We start from the raw sequence: 15229 nt of genomic DNA, 5'->3' as shown, positions 1-15229 counted from the left end.
AATTGTTATTCCAATTTAACTTTCCCAAGGTCACACAGCTATAAAGCAGAAGGTAGGATAAAAATTTATGCATCCTGATTCCAGGTTATACCACTAAGAACTGTATTATACCACACCTCTTGTAACAGATAACAGAGGGCAAATTTGAGTGAGAAGGTCATCTATAGCCTCTTGCTGTCCCTTCCTCAGTCCTAATTCCTCTTTAGTTCTCTTACTCCGAACCTATGCAGATGGTTAAGGCTATCATCTGCTACCTGACAGGGTAAGAAGATTTATTACAACAGCAGAGGCTAGTGGTGATGTGCTTGGGAGGCTGAGGTAAGAGGACTACTTGAGCCCAGGAGTTTGAGACCAGCTGGGGGATCATGGAGAGACCTAATCTCAAAAAAAAAAAAAAAAAAAAAAAAAAAAAGGTAAACATGTAAACACTATAGTAGAGAGGGGCAGGCCTCCAGCAGTGAGGAGTCAGCCAGAAAGGGGGGGAAAAAAAAGATAAGCCACTGATGATCCCCATCAGCAGATTTCTACAGCAGCCTCCCAGAAGCAGCAAGGGACTAACAGAAAGACACAGTAGGGGAAGGAATTGTTTCAGGATGACAAGTTCTAGGGAAAGTCAAGCAAGTGCAACAAACATTTTTAAAGCAATTACTATGCTTCTAGGGAGAAAAAGAACAGTAAGTATCTGCCTCAAGGTCAGAGTGAGAAACTTAAAAATCTGTTACTATGTTATTGTTTGTTGTCCACAGATAAAGAACAACAGGTTAGGAAAGATGGAATCGAAGCAACACAGGTCTTTCTCTTTTTTGTTAGTCTTTTTAAAATAAAGACTAACATTTAACTTTTTTCAACATTTTTGAAGAAGTTGATTTAAAAAGACAAACCTCCATGTAAGCATGTTACAATATGGGGATAGTAAGTAAAGGTAATGCCAAAGTATACCACTAATTCTGTTTAAAGGGATGAGAACTGGAAAATACTACAGTATATTCACTTGCCAATGGGATGATATACTAGAAAAGAAAAACTGATAAGGCAGATAAGAGTGCTAACAATTCTGAGAAATGCTTGCATAGATATGCAAGATATGGAATCTATGATACCTTCCTGGAAGGTTTCACCCACATGGAACATGGACAATTCATTCCATATCATAGGAGGAAAGGGAGATTATAATAAAACAGCGGTGGTGAAAGCATGAGAAAATTCTCATTTATCTTTTTTTTTTCCCTTCTTCAAAGAAATAAACTTTGAGGTCATCTCTGAAAGTAAGCTAGGTATAAGAAATGAGAAGAGGGTACGAAAAATATTGTAGTTGCTTTGGAGAGTGGGAATGTCAATTGACCACAGGAATAAAGAAGCATTGCCAGATAGCATTTAGTGCCCTCTTAGGATTTGTGGTCACAATTTTAAAGTGAGATCAGTTAGGATTGCTTGTATGTTTTTCTCTAGCTGCATCCAGCTGCTGAGGTGTAGAATGGACAGTTGCTTTTAACTAGAGTTGCTAGATAAGTATATGATAGAAGGGCTGATTATAATGGTAGACCTAGAATCTAACCCAGATAAAGAGGGGAAAATAAGGGTGTCACTATTTTAAGGAACTGGCTCACATGACTATGGGGACTGGCAAGTCTCCAATCTGTAGGGAAGAGTTGATACTGCAACTTATCTGACGGCAGAATTCCTTCTTGGGGGATCTCAGTCTTTTCTATTAAGACCTTCAACTGATTGGATGAGACCCATATAATGGAAGATTATTTGTTTTACTCAAAGTCTACGTTAATCATATAAAAAAAAAATACCTCCACAGCAACATCAGACATGGGTAACATGCCCTAGACAAGTTGACACTTACATCAACTTAGCAGAATAGTCATAGAAAAGGTTTAGGATATGTAGGACTTATCTGTTTTTGCACTGTCTATCCATGAGTTCCAAAGAGTGCTGCAGAAATTATTTCAAAGGATGTGAGGGTAGGACAAATAAAGGCACTCTCCCTTTTTCTTTTTTTGAGGTGCTGGGTATTGAACCTAGGGCTTCATGCATGTCAGGTAAGCACTTCACCACTGAGCTACGTCCCTATCCCCTCATAATACTTTCTTGAGAGATGGGATGATATGAGGAAGGAGAAATATAATATAGTGGTTAAGAGTACAGTTTTAGTGTCAAGAGCAGGTTTTTCAGCTAAGCCTCAGTTTCATCGTCTTAAAAAGGAATAAAAATATTAGGGAATATCCTAGTACAATGGCTGGCAAACAGAAAACTTTAAAAAATGTTAACTCTTATTACAGGACAACTCAATATGATAATTCTATCAATTCATTCCCTCAAATTATTCCTAACTGTAGTATTATTACACTTATTATTACACTTTTTCTCCCCACAAACTGCTTCTAAATTCAATTTGAAAAAGTGAATATGAGAAAAATAAAGACAATTCTGAAAGGAAGTAAGAGAAACTGACATAAGCAGATACCAAAACACTGTAGAAGATTACTGCAATTAAACATCTAATAATAGTGCAGGAAGAGGCAACTAACTTAACAAAGAATACAGAAAGTCTTGAAATAGATCTATATATCCACAGTAATTAATATAGGAGAAATGTAGTTGTGCCTCAAATTAATATAGGGAGGTGTGGATTATTCAATATACTGTTGGGATAATTGGTGTTCTACTTGGAAACAAATTATTTCTGTAATTTTATATAAGAGATAATCTTCTTACGGATGACAAGAAGCTAAAAGCTCATAAAAGGCCAAGAGTTTTGATCATATATATTTTAAAACTTCTGTAATGCAGAGGATACTTGTGGTTTGTACACCAAAAGCTCATGTGTTCGAGGCTGGACACCAATGCAGCAATATTCAGAGGTGGGGCTTTAGGGAAGAGAGCTAATCATGAGGGCTCTGACCGCATTAGCGCATTAATACACTGATAGCTGGGGGACTACTGGAGGTGGTGGAAATGGTGGAAACTGCAAGCATGCAGAGCATGGTTGAAGGAAATAGGTCACTGTAGGTGTGAATTTGGGGACAATATCTTGTCCCTGGCTCCTCCCATGTATGCTCAATGTGCTTGCTTCTTCTCCTTCTCAGTCTGTGTGTGCTTCCTGGCTGCCATGAGCTGATAGCTTTTCTTACCTGCTCCCTTCCACTATGATCTTTTTCCCTTGCAGCCAATCATGGAATGACACCTCTAAAACTGTGAATCAAAATTAATCAATCTTCCTTTAAGTTATTTTTCTCAGGTTTTTGTCACAGCAACAAAAAGCAGACTAACACAGTATAAATATAACTGTCCAATCTAATAGGGAATTTAAATTTATTATTGTTATTTCATAATTTAAATGCTTGGTCCTCCTTGTCTTCATTTTATATTTTTCTCTGTCATATGAAAATGTTTTCTATGCTCTTTCTTGGTCTGATTTTATCACAACAACACTTATATTTTAGTGAAAAAATTTACTCATATACTCAAATATAATTTTCTAATACCAATAAGAATCATTTGTTGACTAACCTTTGCCTCTGCAGGGTTGCTCATTGCTTTTATTTTCCTACTCACTCAAGGTTTGGTCAATATAATCAAGAGACTTTGAGGCTGTGGTACCATGAAAAAGAAATCTAAAATTGGATTGGTTTTAATCCCTTTATAATAACTTTTTTTTGCCATTGTGTATTTATAAACTTTTTTTGTTTTATTCTAGAAATTTGAATATTAAATCAGGTCTTAATTACTTTTCCTAACTTAAAAAAAAAATTCTGCCTAGTGCTTAATCCTTTTCATCCTCTACTCAGAGTTCTAAGAAACTTTTAAAATCCTGTTTCTCTTTGGTTCTGAATAGCTGTTCACAGACTACCACTAGTTTTAAATTGAGCAATTTTTTTGTTCGTTTTGTTTGTGGAAATCTACTAAATCTAATTTATGATTGTTTCCCTCTTTGGTACTCCTTGCCCTTTTTTCAATGATCCTCATGAATCTACTTGGGAATACAAGTCAGAAATTCCTCTAAAAACTTTTATTTCTTGTGTACATTTATACTTACAAGGCACCATGTGACCTGACTGAGTACCTCTGAGCTCACTTTCCCCTGACAGAATGCTCTTTTCCTAGGTACCCACATGATGCACTCTTTTGTCTTTCTTTTCTGTTGGTCAGGTCCTTCTGACTCTATTTAAAACTGCAGGATAAATTACAACTATATTAGCCTTACCTACATTGTCTCTCTTTTTTTCCTGCCCAGTTTCCTCATCAGCACTTACTGCTTCTTAATATACCATGTCTTTTTCTTATTTATTAGCTTTATTTTATTAACAGGTGGCTTAGATAGGGGAGCTTGCATTAAACTTGTTTAACTCTTTGCATGTATTTTCTGGATTAAAATTTCAAAACAAAAATCCCATTTTCATCAACGGGAGGAAAAGAAATAAGATATAAAAATGCCAATGCCTCTCAAATTAATTATTGGTTTAGCCCAAGTTCAATTTTTAAAAACCTACAGACTTCTGAGCATATATCCAAATAGATATTTGTATACCCATATTCATAGCAGAATTATTAACCATATCCAAAAGGCAGAAGGAAGTAACATCAATGGATGAATGGATAAACAAAATGTGGTACATACATATAATGAAATACTATTTGACCTTAAAAAAGAACAAAATTCTGACACATGCTATGACACTGATAGATCTGAGGACATTATGCTAAGTAAAATAAGCCAGTCACAAAAGGGCAAATACTGCATGATTCCACTTATATGAGGTACCTAGTTAAATTTATAGAGAGCCAAAGTAAAATGGTAGGTATCAGGGGCTAAGAGAAAGGGGGGAATGGGGAGCTGAAATTATTTTCATGTATTCCATTTCCTCGTTTCTTTTTATTGTTATTCTGCTTTTCTTTTAGTTTAATAAAATTATTTTGGAGGTCTTCCCTTTACATCCCATTTACCAATTGGCTGAAGACACTTGAACAATAATGTTCCTATGAATTTAAATAATCTTTGACAGTCAGCAAATGGAAAGTATAATGTTGAGTCTTAAGAAAACCTATTAAAGAGTTAACCTAAACAAAAGGCTCTCTTTATTATTTTAGAGGCACTGAATTTTCAAGTTTTAAAAGTTCTATTTTGTTAATTTTATTCATCATCATAAACATGACATACACTATACCACTGATGCTTTAGTTACTCATAGGCTTGGACCCTATTAACTTCTGAGAAGCTGCCAATCATAAAAGTTTTTATACTTTTTCAATACTTTGCATTTTCTATTTTAAGTTACTAGTTAATATTTATCCTCTACCAAGTCAAGTAACTGCTAAAAGGGAACACTAAAATTTTTGGTTTTATAATACACCTTTCATATCTGGAATGGTAGAAAGACTGACTCCAAAGTACATCCATATCTGTGAATATGTCACATTACATGGCAAAATGACTTCGCAAATATATGTAATTTTTAAAAATAGGTAAATTAAAATGAAGTATTGGGGTGTGTCCTATTTATTACCATAAGCCCTTTAAAACAGAGTACTTTCTCTGGCTGCAGGTAGAAGAGATATGGCAGAAAAAGTCACAGATACTTGAAGTGTGAGGACTCAATATGCCATTGCTGGTTTGAAGACAGAGCCACTTCATCAGCTGACAGCCATCAAGGAATGGAACCTAACACTTAAAACTAAAAGCAACTGACTTCTATTAACGTTTTGAAGAAGCTTAGAAGCAGCAAAGGTCTAACACCTTGATTTTGGTCTGTGAAGTCTGAAACAGAAAAACCAATCTAGCCTACCTGAACTTCTTATAGAAGAAGTGTGAGCTAAACAAATTTGTGTTGTCTTAAATCTCTTAAGTTCCTGTCAATTTAACTGTAGCAGAAGAAAAAAAAAAGGAGACTGAAAGCCTTTTCTCATATACTAAACTACAAAAAAGAAAGAATAAAAGAAAAATGATAATGCCATGAATACCAGAGGAAGGCAGAGCAGGCAGATTTCTTATTGTCCTTTTTGCTTAGCTAGACTAATTGGTAACTGTTTCTATGGCAAGTGATGGGAAATGGCACTGGTCCAAGAAACATACTTGCTACAAGAAAATTAAGACTAGTTCCTAGGAACTAATCTATGCTAAAATTCAAGAACTAACAATATATTTTTTAGAAAGGTTACCTTTTAAGTAGGATCTAACTTCAAAATATAAACAGATTAAAAACATTTCCTTTTCCTCAGTCCACCCCTCATCCTTTGGTGGTACGGGGTACTGAAGTCAGGGGTGCTCTACCATGGAGCTCCATACCCAGACCTTTTTATTTTGAGACACGGTCTTGCTAAGTTGTCCAGGCTAGCCTCACACTTGTGATCCCCCTGCCTCAGCCTCCAGAGTTGCTAGGATTAGAGGTATGTGCCACTTCCATTGTTGTTTTTTAATCCACCAAAATGTTTTGTCAAATATTTTTCTTCTTCATTCTTTCATTTGGTCCTCCATTCCCATAATCAAAGCTAAAGTCTAGCAGTATACTAAGAAAAGATACAAGGGTTAAAAAAAAAATACCTATAACCATTCAACATAATCCTTGAAACTCTAGCCAGAGCAATTAGACAACAAAAGAAATTAAAGGGATAAGAACAGGAACATTAAAGAAAGAAATTGAAGACCTTAGAAGATGTAAACATCTCTCATGCTCTTGGATAGGCAAAATTAATATTGTCAAAATGGCCGTACTATCCAAAGCGCTATACAGATTCAATGTGATTCCAATTAAAATCCCAATGTCATTCCTCATAAAAATAGAAAAAGCAATCACAAAATTCACCTGGAAAAATAAGAGACCCAGAATTGCCAAAGCAATCCTTAGCAAGAAAAGTAAAGCAGGCGACATATCACAATATCAGACCTTAAACTATAATACAAAGCTAAAGTAACAAAAACAGCATGATATTGGCACCAAAATAGGCATGTAGACCAATGGTACAGAATAGAAGACACAGAGACAAACCCACATAAATACAGTTATCTCATACTAGACAAAGGCACCAAAAACATACACTGGAGAAAAGATAGCCTCTTCAACAAATGGTGCTGGGAAAACTGGAAAGCCCCATGCAGCAAAATGAAACTAAATCCCTATAGCTCACCATACACAAAACTCAACTCAAAGTTAATCAAAGACCTAGGCATTAGACCAGAGACCCTGTGCCTAATAGAGAAAAAAGGAGGCCTAAATCTTTATCATGTTGGTTTAGGTCCCCAACTCCCTTAACAAGATACCTAAATTGTAAGAAATAAAAACAAGAATCAATAAATGTGATGGCTTCAAACTAAAAAGGTTCTCAGCAAAAGAAACATCGAAATGAATAGAGAGCCTAAATTTTGGGAGCAAATTTTTGCCACATGCACATCAGATAGAGCACTAATCTCCAGGATATATAAAGAACTCAAAAAACTTAACACCAAAAACCAAACAACCCAATCAATAAAGGGCTAAGGAGTTGAACAGATACTTCTCAGAAGAAGATATACAATCTATCAACAAATATATGAAAAAAATGTTCAATACCTCTAGTAATAAGAGAAATGCAAATCAAAACTACTCTAACATTTCATCTCATACCAGTCAGAATGGCAGTTATGAAGAATACAAACAACAATAAGAATTTGCAACGATGTGGGGGAAAAGGCATATTCACATATTGCTGGTAGGACTGCAAATTGGAAAGCAGTATGGAGATTCCTCAGAAAACTTGGAATGGAACCACTATTTGACCCAGATATCCCACTCCTTGGTCTATATCCAAATGACTTAAAAATAGCATACTATAGTAATGCAGCCATATCAATTTATAGCAGCTCAATTCACAATAGCTAAACTGTGGAACCAATCTAGATGCCCTTCAATAGATGAATGGATAAATAAACTATGATATAGGTACACAATGAAATATTACTCAACATTGAAAGAGAATAAAATTATGGCATTTACAGGTAAATGGATAGAGTTGGAAAATATGCTAAGCTAAGTAAGCCAATCCCAAAAAACCAAAGGCCAAATATTTTCTCTGACAAGTAGATGCTGATCCATGATGGGGGGATTGGGCAAAAGGGATTAAATGGAAGGAAGGGGGCATGGTGGAATGAGATGGACATCATTATTTGAGGTACATGTGTGACTGCACATATGATGCAACCCTTCCTAGTGTACAACCAGGGAAACGAAAAGTTGTGCTACAACTGTGCACAATGAATCAAAACACATACTGCTGCATATATACCTAATTAGAATAAATTAATCAATTAAAAAAAAACAAACCAAATCAAAACACCCCACAAATAAGTATTTGGCATAAAGAGGAGGATCATGTGATTTTTTTCATGCCATTTAAGTACTATCAATTCTGATAAAAAATGGCTAATTAAATTTCCATTTATTTGGCAAATATTTATAGAACATCTTCTAAGGACAAGCATTATTCCAGATACTGGTGGTGATCATGATGTTATCAAGGAATTTATAGTATAATAGGATGCTCAGGATTATAATACATGCAGCAATTGAGACGTGCAGAAAGGACAACTAGGGCACAGAAATACACCCAAGTCTGATCAATGTAGCCATAGCCAGAAGGAGCAGGAGGTACAGCTCATCAATGCTGGACCAAGACATTTCCAGACAAGAGGACTAGCAGTGTCAAGACACCAAGGTGTGAAGTGGCATAAGATATCCTTTTTGGATAAATAAAAACTTTCATTGTGAGAGCACAGAGTGTGTGTGTGTGTGTGTATGTATGTGTGCGCGTGTATATACACACACACGCACGCACGCACGCACGTGCACACACACACACACACAGGGGGAGAAGATGGGCCTTTAATTGTCAGGTAGGGGCCCAACATAAAAAGCATTAAATTTTATTTTATAGGTGAATTTTAAGCAGAGGAATAGCACAATCATTTGTGTTTCAGAAAGGCTGCTTTGGTAACAGAATGGAAATTTTAAAAAAAGCAATACCAGAGATTGAAACTAGTCAGAAGGCCATCATTATAACAAAGAGCAATAACAAGGGCCTGAACTTGATAAGCAACAGTGAAACTTGAATAACCAATTTAAAGATTATTCATAAAGTAAAATATGTGACAGACATCCTTACTGTCATTTCCAACACTCTTTCTTCCTTCCTTCCTTGCAACTTACCATACAGGCCAGAAAAGCCAGATATTCACTCGCTTGAGAAGTTACATGTGACTAAACTTTGGACAATTTCTTGAGGAAGGATGATTCCGACAAAGGCTTTTCCTTTCTGTTAAAGGAGAGAGGTACATGTAGAGAAAGGCCCCACCTTTCTATCTTCCTTTACATTGTGCTGTGGAATGAAGATACCATGTTCAGTGTTACAGTAATAATTTTACAACAATGAGGGGACAAACCAAGGATAAGGACCAATAAGTATAGTTATCCATGAGTAGGAGTATGGAAAATCTTGGCTCTTAATGACATAACTGAACTACTGAAATAACCCTGGGGCAATTTATCTCTAGGTTTAAGCATACTTCTGGTTTAAGCCACTGATTGTAAAATTTTGTTACTTTACACAAGTGATCAGAAGAATAACGCTTTGTTAAGTAGGTGATATTTTAATATCATTCAGAACTTTTCTTCTCTTAAAAAATATTGGCTTAAGTGTACTCTCTAGCCTTTCCCAGTTTCCACAATTGCAATGATTTCCTGATCACAGATTACCCACGATATGCCAAGAAATCAACCAAACTAAAAGAGCCCAGGCCTGCTGACTGTGAAGGGTTGGTAATAAAGAGAAATTTAGATTTACTCCCAAGTTTCTGATTTGGGAAACTGAGTAAACCAAAGTGCTAGTTATCTAGATAAAATTACAACAAAAGTGGAAGTGTTTTGCGGGGGTGGCCTGAGGTGAGAAGCAAGAGTATGAGGTATGGAAAGGAGGGAAGAAGATTGTTCCTGACCATGTAGATTTGGAGATATTGTGGAATCACTTAGGTAATGAAAATATTTACATGTATGAATCTGGAACTTGCTCCAAAGTCTGAATTTAGTTATGGATGTATGAGAAATCAGACCTATCATGTCTACATAACCTCACACTCTCTTGGAGCAGCCTAATGGAGACATGCAGGCTGAAAGAATGGAGTCCAGGTAAAAATGTCCTTACCTGAAAGTCCTAGAGAGTGTTTTCTATTCTTTTAAGATTCTCAAGATGTATACGTACTATTTAAAAACAGGAGGAAACTTGTTAATAGAATGAATTTAAAAACATTACCAAACACCTGCGTATTTTTAAGAAATTCACTTGTTGCCAGGATAATATGAAATGCACAAAATCCTAATCTATGAGAAATGAAGACTTTAAGTTAAAGCAACTATACCTGAGATTTGTCCCAGTAATTGAAACTAACCTGAATCACTTGCTTTGCTATGTATGCTACTAAATTGGGAATAGGTGAATAACCTCATTCCCAAGACTCAGAAAATAACTCCAGGATGTATTTTATTAATGGTAGATTATTCCAAAGTACACAGAAATATAATCACTGAGAACAGAACAAGTAATAATTTAGCAGCACTATGCATGATTAAGTAATCTTTTGAGGATTATACTCTTCCACCACGAGAAGGAAGTTAATACAGGTGACCCCAACACAACCATTTACATGTGGAGGCTATAGAAGAAAGGTCCGACCCACAGACATCCTCTCTAGTGTACAGGAAAAATATAGCTGAAGCAGGTTCCAATCTGACAAAAAGGCATGAGGCTACACAGCAACAGGTCCCTATAAACTATGATTATATCTGCAAACCAATGGTTAACTTTTCATGTTAAGTTTGGAACAGATGGTTGATGCACAATGAGGAATAGGAATTATATCCAAAGATGTAAGTAATTTGCCCTTGGCATCAAACAAAACTATATCAAAAACGAAAACAGATTTGAGGAAAATGAATATAACAGACAGAAATTTGTACCTCAACCCATTGGTCTTCATTCTAAAACAGAACTGATCCAGGAAAACCTTAAAATGGTTTTTTCCTGGCTCACAGAGCTCCCTCAGACCTTCACTCAAGTCCACCATCTAATGAAGTTCTTGTGTAACTTTCAGCTTGTCTTCTTTCATGCATCCCAAACTGACTCTAGTTATACTGGATCAAATAATATTTCCCAAATTCAGCCTGTGCTTTCCTTTTCTTGCCATTTTGTTCATTCTGATTGTTCTCTGCCCTTGGAGATCCTACCAACCCTTCAGCAAGTTTCACTCCACCTATCTATCAGTATCCTCTGATCCTATAACCATCCTTTGCTCTTATCAAAATCAGGTTGGTGTGTCTTAAATTGTTATTATTATTGTGGCACCCTTATGATATTCAAAACTCCTTAAAGAAGAATGAATAACTAATTCATCCCATGGCTTCTTCAGGGTCAAAATTAAATAAGTAATGGTAAGTTGCTGAATTAGTGAAATAAAAAACTCAATAGACCAAAATTCCTGAGAGGAACATACAAGGGCAGGTTTTCTTAAAATCAAATAATTCAACTATCATTCTGATTCATACTAAGTGTCTCTTCCAATTGATAGAAAAAGCAATATATAAAAAAATAATCACCAGAATTATTCAGTAGAGAAAATAATGCATCAAGATTATAGTCTGGAAATTCTAGATCCTATTTTTAGTTATCTGGCCAACTCACCCTTTTCTCTGCCTGCTTCCCGTTTATCTACCTACTTTACAAAAGTGATGGAGGAATAAAGTTTTGTAAATTAAGTTGATATTTTAACATTGTTCGGAACACTTTTCCCCTAAAAAATATTGACTTGGATATACTCTTTAGCCTTTCCCAGTTTACCACAATTAGCTATTGTTTTCCTGATTCTCAGAATACCCCAATATATGCTAAGGAAAGTATAATCAATTTTATTTAAAAAGCAATACTCCCTCTAAGTTCACAGAAGTTAGGCTCTGAAACAGTGGTCTCTGACCACTGAATGAACTGTTTACAAAAAAATAAGACATATCTCAAGATATATTCTCAAGAGTAGAATATATACTAAAGGGTCAAGTTGCTATAGTATTTATGAATAAAAAAGAAACAAATTCAGATGGGGAGCACTAAAATAAAGAAGAGTAATATAAAGTTTTAATAAAGAAAGGTATCCAGATAACACAAGACGTTTAAATCTGAAAACTTATTTCTTAAGCAACAACAGGCTATAGACCTTACAAAATTCCATACTTTTAGGATCTTTTGATTATTCTTTAATTTTCTTATCACGCTTCACTTTTCTTAGTATGTTAACCCACTATTTTTCACCTCCAGGCTTAAAGAGGTAAACCTTATGCCCCGCTGACATACTTCCCAGATATGGCATGCAGAATCCCTTTCTATATTACATTCGAAACACAAGAACATGAGAGAATAAAATGTTTAGGTCTGTAAATAAGAATCAAGACTCGATTGCAGAGTTTCTGCTTTTCTGGATCTTTAAGCCAACAAAAATAATGACGGGAAATTTTTCATCTGTCAGTCCACTTACAAGAAATTTTATACGGTGCTGGCGGAGGTAATTCTTTACAAACAAAAACTAAGTAACCAAAGGCAAGCCAACAAACCCAAGCATGCATCCAACTGGAAAGATAATTGTCTACCGGATGCTTTTTCTGGAGGTACTTCAATAGCAATGATCAGGCGAACCAGTCCTTGCATTCAAGTCTGTACGCTCACAGTACTTCAAACTTGGATAACCTAATAAACAAGTTCTTCCCTTCCCTCTCCTGTGGTCACGTCATCCACCTGTTGCATCACCTGGAAAGTGGTCTTCAGAATCTAGGAAAGGAGCCCCACTGTGATCTCTAAATAATTCAGCCGGGCTATTTTCTTGATAAATTTTAGCCTCATTAATTTTAATAAGGTTGCCTTGGAGGCAAGGATGTGTTGGTTCACCCCTGGGGAGAAGCTACCAGGGATATCGACAGCTGCGACTTTGTGGACTTAGAGGGGCTCGGGAGTTTTTGAAGACTTGAGAGCATTTAGAATGTACGGTTCCGCAGAAGCAGAGGAGCGGGTTGCGCTGGCGGATCAAGACCGCGGGACTGGGGCATCCGGCGGGCCAGGAGGTGGCACAAAGGTCGGAACCACGACGGAAGCTTTGCGGAAAGGACACTGCTCAAACGCCCAGGGGTCGGGCCCAGGGCCAGGGAAGCTGAGGGGAAGCGAGCGGTTTAAGCCTCCAGTGCCTGGGCAGAAGCCCTCGGCTGACCGGGCAGCACTAACAGAAGCGTCGACTAATGCAAGGATTAGAAAATATTACTACTCTCCCCTCCCCCCAACCTGAGAACTAAGCTGGAGGCGGGGATGCCAGAGAGGAAGCACCCGGGGCCGGGGTCCGAACCCGACCCGCGAGAGGACGCCAGGCTGGGCCGGGGCCGCCAGGGGCCGCACTCACCATGTCGTACACGTTGAGCACCACTAACTGGTTAGCCCCCATCCTCCCCGCGGCCGCCGCCTCGTCCTCGAGCCGCTCAGTCTCCGCGGGGCGGAGGCCGCTCCCACCCCCGCGGGAGCTTCAGGGGGCCTGCGCCGGGCACTAAACGTACAGCCCGGCCCGCCGCAGCCAGGGCTGAAGCATCGGGCAGCCGGGCCGCTCCCGGGCGCCGCCGACTCTTGTGCGAGGGACCGGGCCGGGCCGGTGGCGGCCCGCTCGGGCTCAGGCACCTCCCCTCGGCGACAGACACGTGGGGAAAGGCGGGGCTTGAGAGAGGGGCGGGCGCCAGGCGCCCCGGAGGCGGGGCCGGCCCGGCGCCGGGACTGAGCCCGCCTGCGCTCTAGTTCTTGGTCGCTGCACCTTGGGACCTAAAATGGCGGCAAGCCTCGGAGCCTCTCCACCCTGGAGGCGCGAGGTCCCACAGAGACTACAATTCCCAGCATGCAGAGCGGGATGCCCCCTTCGCTACTGAAAGCACAGAGGCGGAGTCTTTACAGTCTAGACTACAACTCCCAGCATGCTTCTGGGTCCCGAGCCTCTGCAGATCTCCCTGGGAAACTACAGATCCCAGCACGCACTGCTTTGGATCTGCTTTCGGATCTTTTTTGCTGTTCGTCCTTGACAAGCGGTGAACTCTGCTGTCTTAAAGCTCTCAAGCGCTACCTCTGCCCCTGCTAACGTCGCATTGAGTCTGATGAAGTCAACGGAATGTGTCAAAAGGCTAAAGTGATGATCCTAAAATTTCCAAATTCCTCCGAATACCTCCCCCCGCCCAGGGCAGGAGTGAAGAAATAGAGGAGGCAATTTGCTGGTGTAGGGTGGGGTGTGACACGTATCCAGTTAATTCTCAGGGTGGAATTTACGTTTTGTGAGACTATTCTGCCCAATGGGAATAGTACTGCACTCGTAGATTAGCAGAATCCTAGGAACCAGAAGGCGCTTGTACATTCATTCAGCAAATGTTTGTTGTGTGCCTGACATATGTCACACAGTGTTGTAAGGCTCTGAGGAATGCAGTGATTAAACAGGAGGGGGTGGGAGCACAAGCAAAGAATCAGTGCTTTGTAGAAAATTAAAATGATAGAGAATGATCTTAGACTGGCTGCACGGGGGAAGGACTTTGTGGTGAGTTCTCAGATGAAATCTTAATGACAAAGTCAGCCCCGCACATATTCAGAGGAAAAAGTATATCAGTCAAGGGAAACAGAAATACAAAGACCTAAGGTATTAAAGTATTTTCTGTATTCAAGGAAACAAGAGACCTTTGTGACCCAAAGCTAATGGGCAAGAAAGCTATGGTATGAAATAAATTGGATGGGTAGTCAGAAACCAGATCCTGAAAGGGTTTTTAAATTCGTGATAGGGTTTGATTTAAAGTGAAGATTTAGGAGAGATTGGATAAGGGGGTGAAAGGAGTGTATTTTTATGATTACTTGGGTTGCTGTGTTTTAGAGGCAAAGAGGAGATCAGTGTGGTAGATTGTAAAAATAACCAATGTCCCAAATTACAAGACTTTTGGTGTCTCCCCTGATTCTGGGCTGGCATATAACATGCTTTGGTCCATTAATTAATATGATGCAACAGAGACTTGAAAAGCACTTTTGAATTGGGGCTTGTCTTCTAGCTGACCACCACCTCATGATGCAGGTTACATAGTCATTACCCACCAGCTGAAATATGTAAGGCTATCTGAGTCCATCCTGCTTTAGCTGAGCCCATGCAACCATA

At 38.5% G+C, this 15229-nt stretch overlaps 1 protein-coding gene across 1 annotated transcript in view; it reads right to left on the bottom strand.

Moving 5' to 3' along the window:
- Desi2 (desumoylating isopeptidase 2) overlaps positions 1-13848 on the bottom strand; it is a 50590-nt gene extending 36742 nt beyond the window's left edge. Inside the window, exon 1 of the mRNA XM_026390739.2 lies at positions 13463-13848. Coding sequence (XP_026246524.1) covers positions 13463-13504 — 42 coding nt within the window. The 5' untranslated portion in view covers positions 13505-13848. The remainder of the gene's footprint in view (positions 1-13462) is intronic.
- Between the last annotated feature and the right edge of the window lie 1381 nt (positions 13849-15229).

This window comes from Urocitellus parryii, chromosome 9 (assembly GCF_045843805.1).
Source record: "Urocitellus parryii isolate mUroPar1 chromosome 9, mUroPar1.hap1, whole genome shotgun sequence".
Taxonomy (NCBI): domain Eukaryota; kingdom Metazoa; phylum Chordata; class Mammalia; order Rodentia; family Sciuridae; genus Urocitellus; species Urocitellus parryii.
This window is presented reverse-complemented; position numbering and strand designations above follow the sequence as displayed.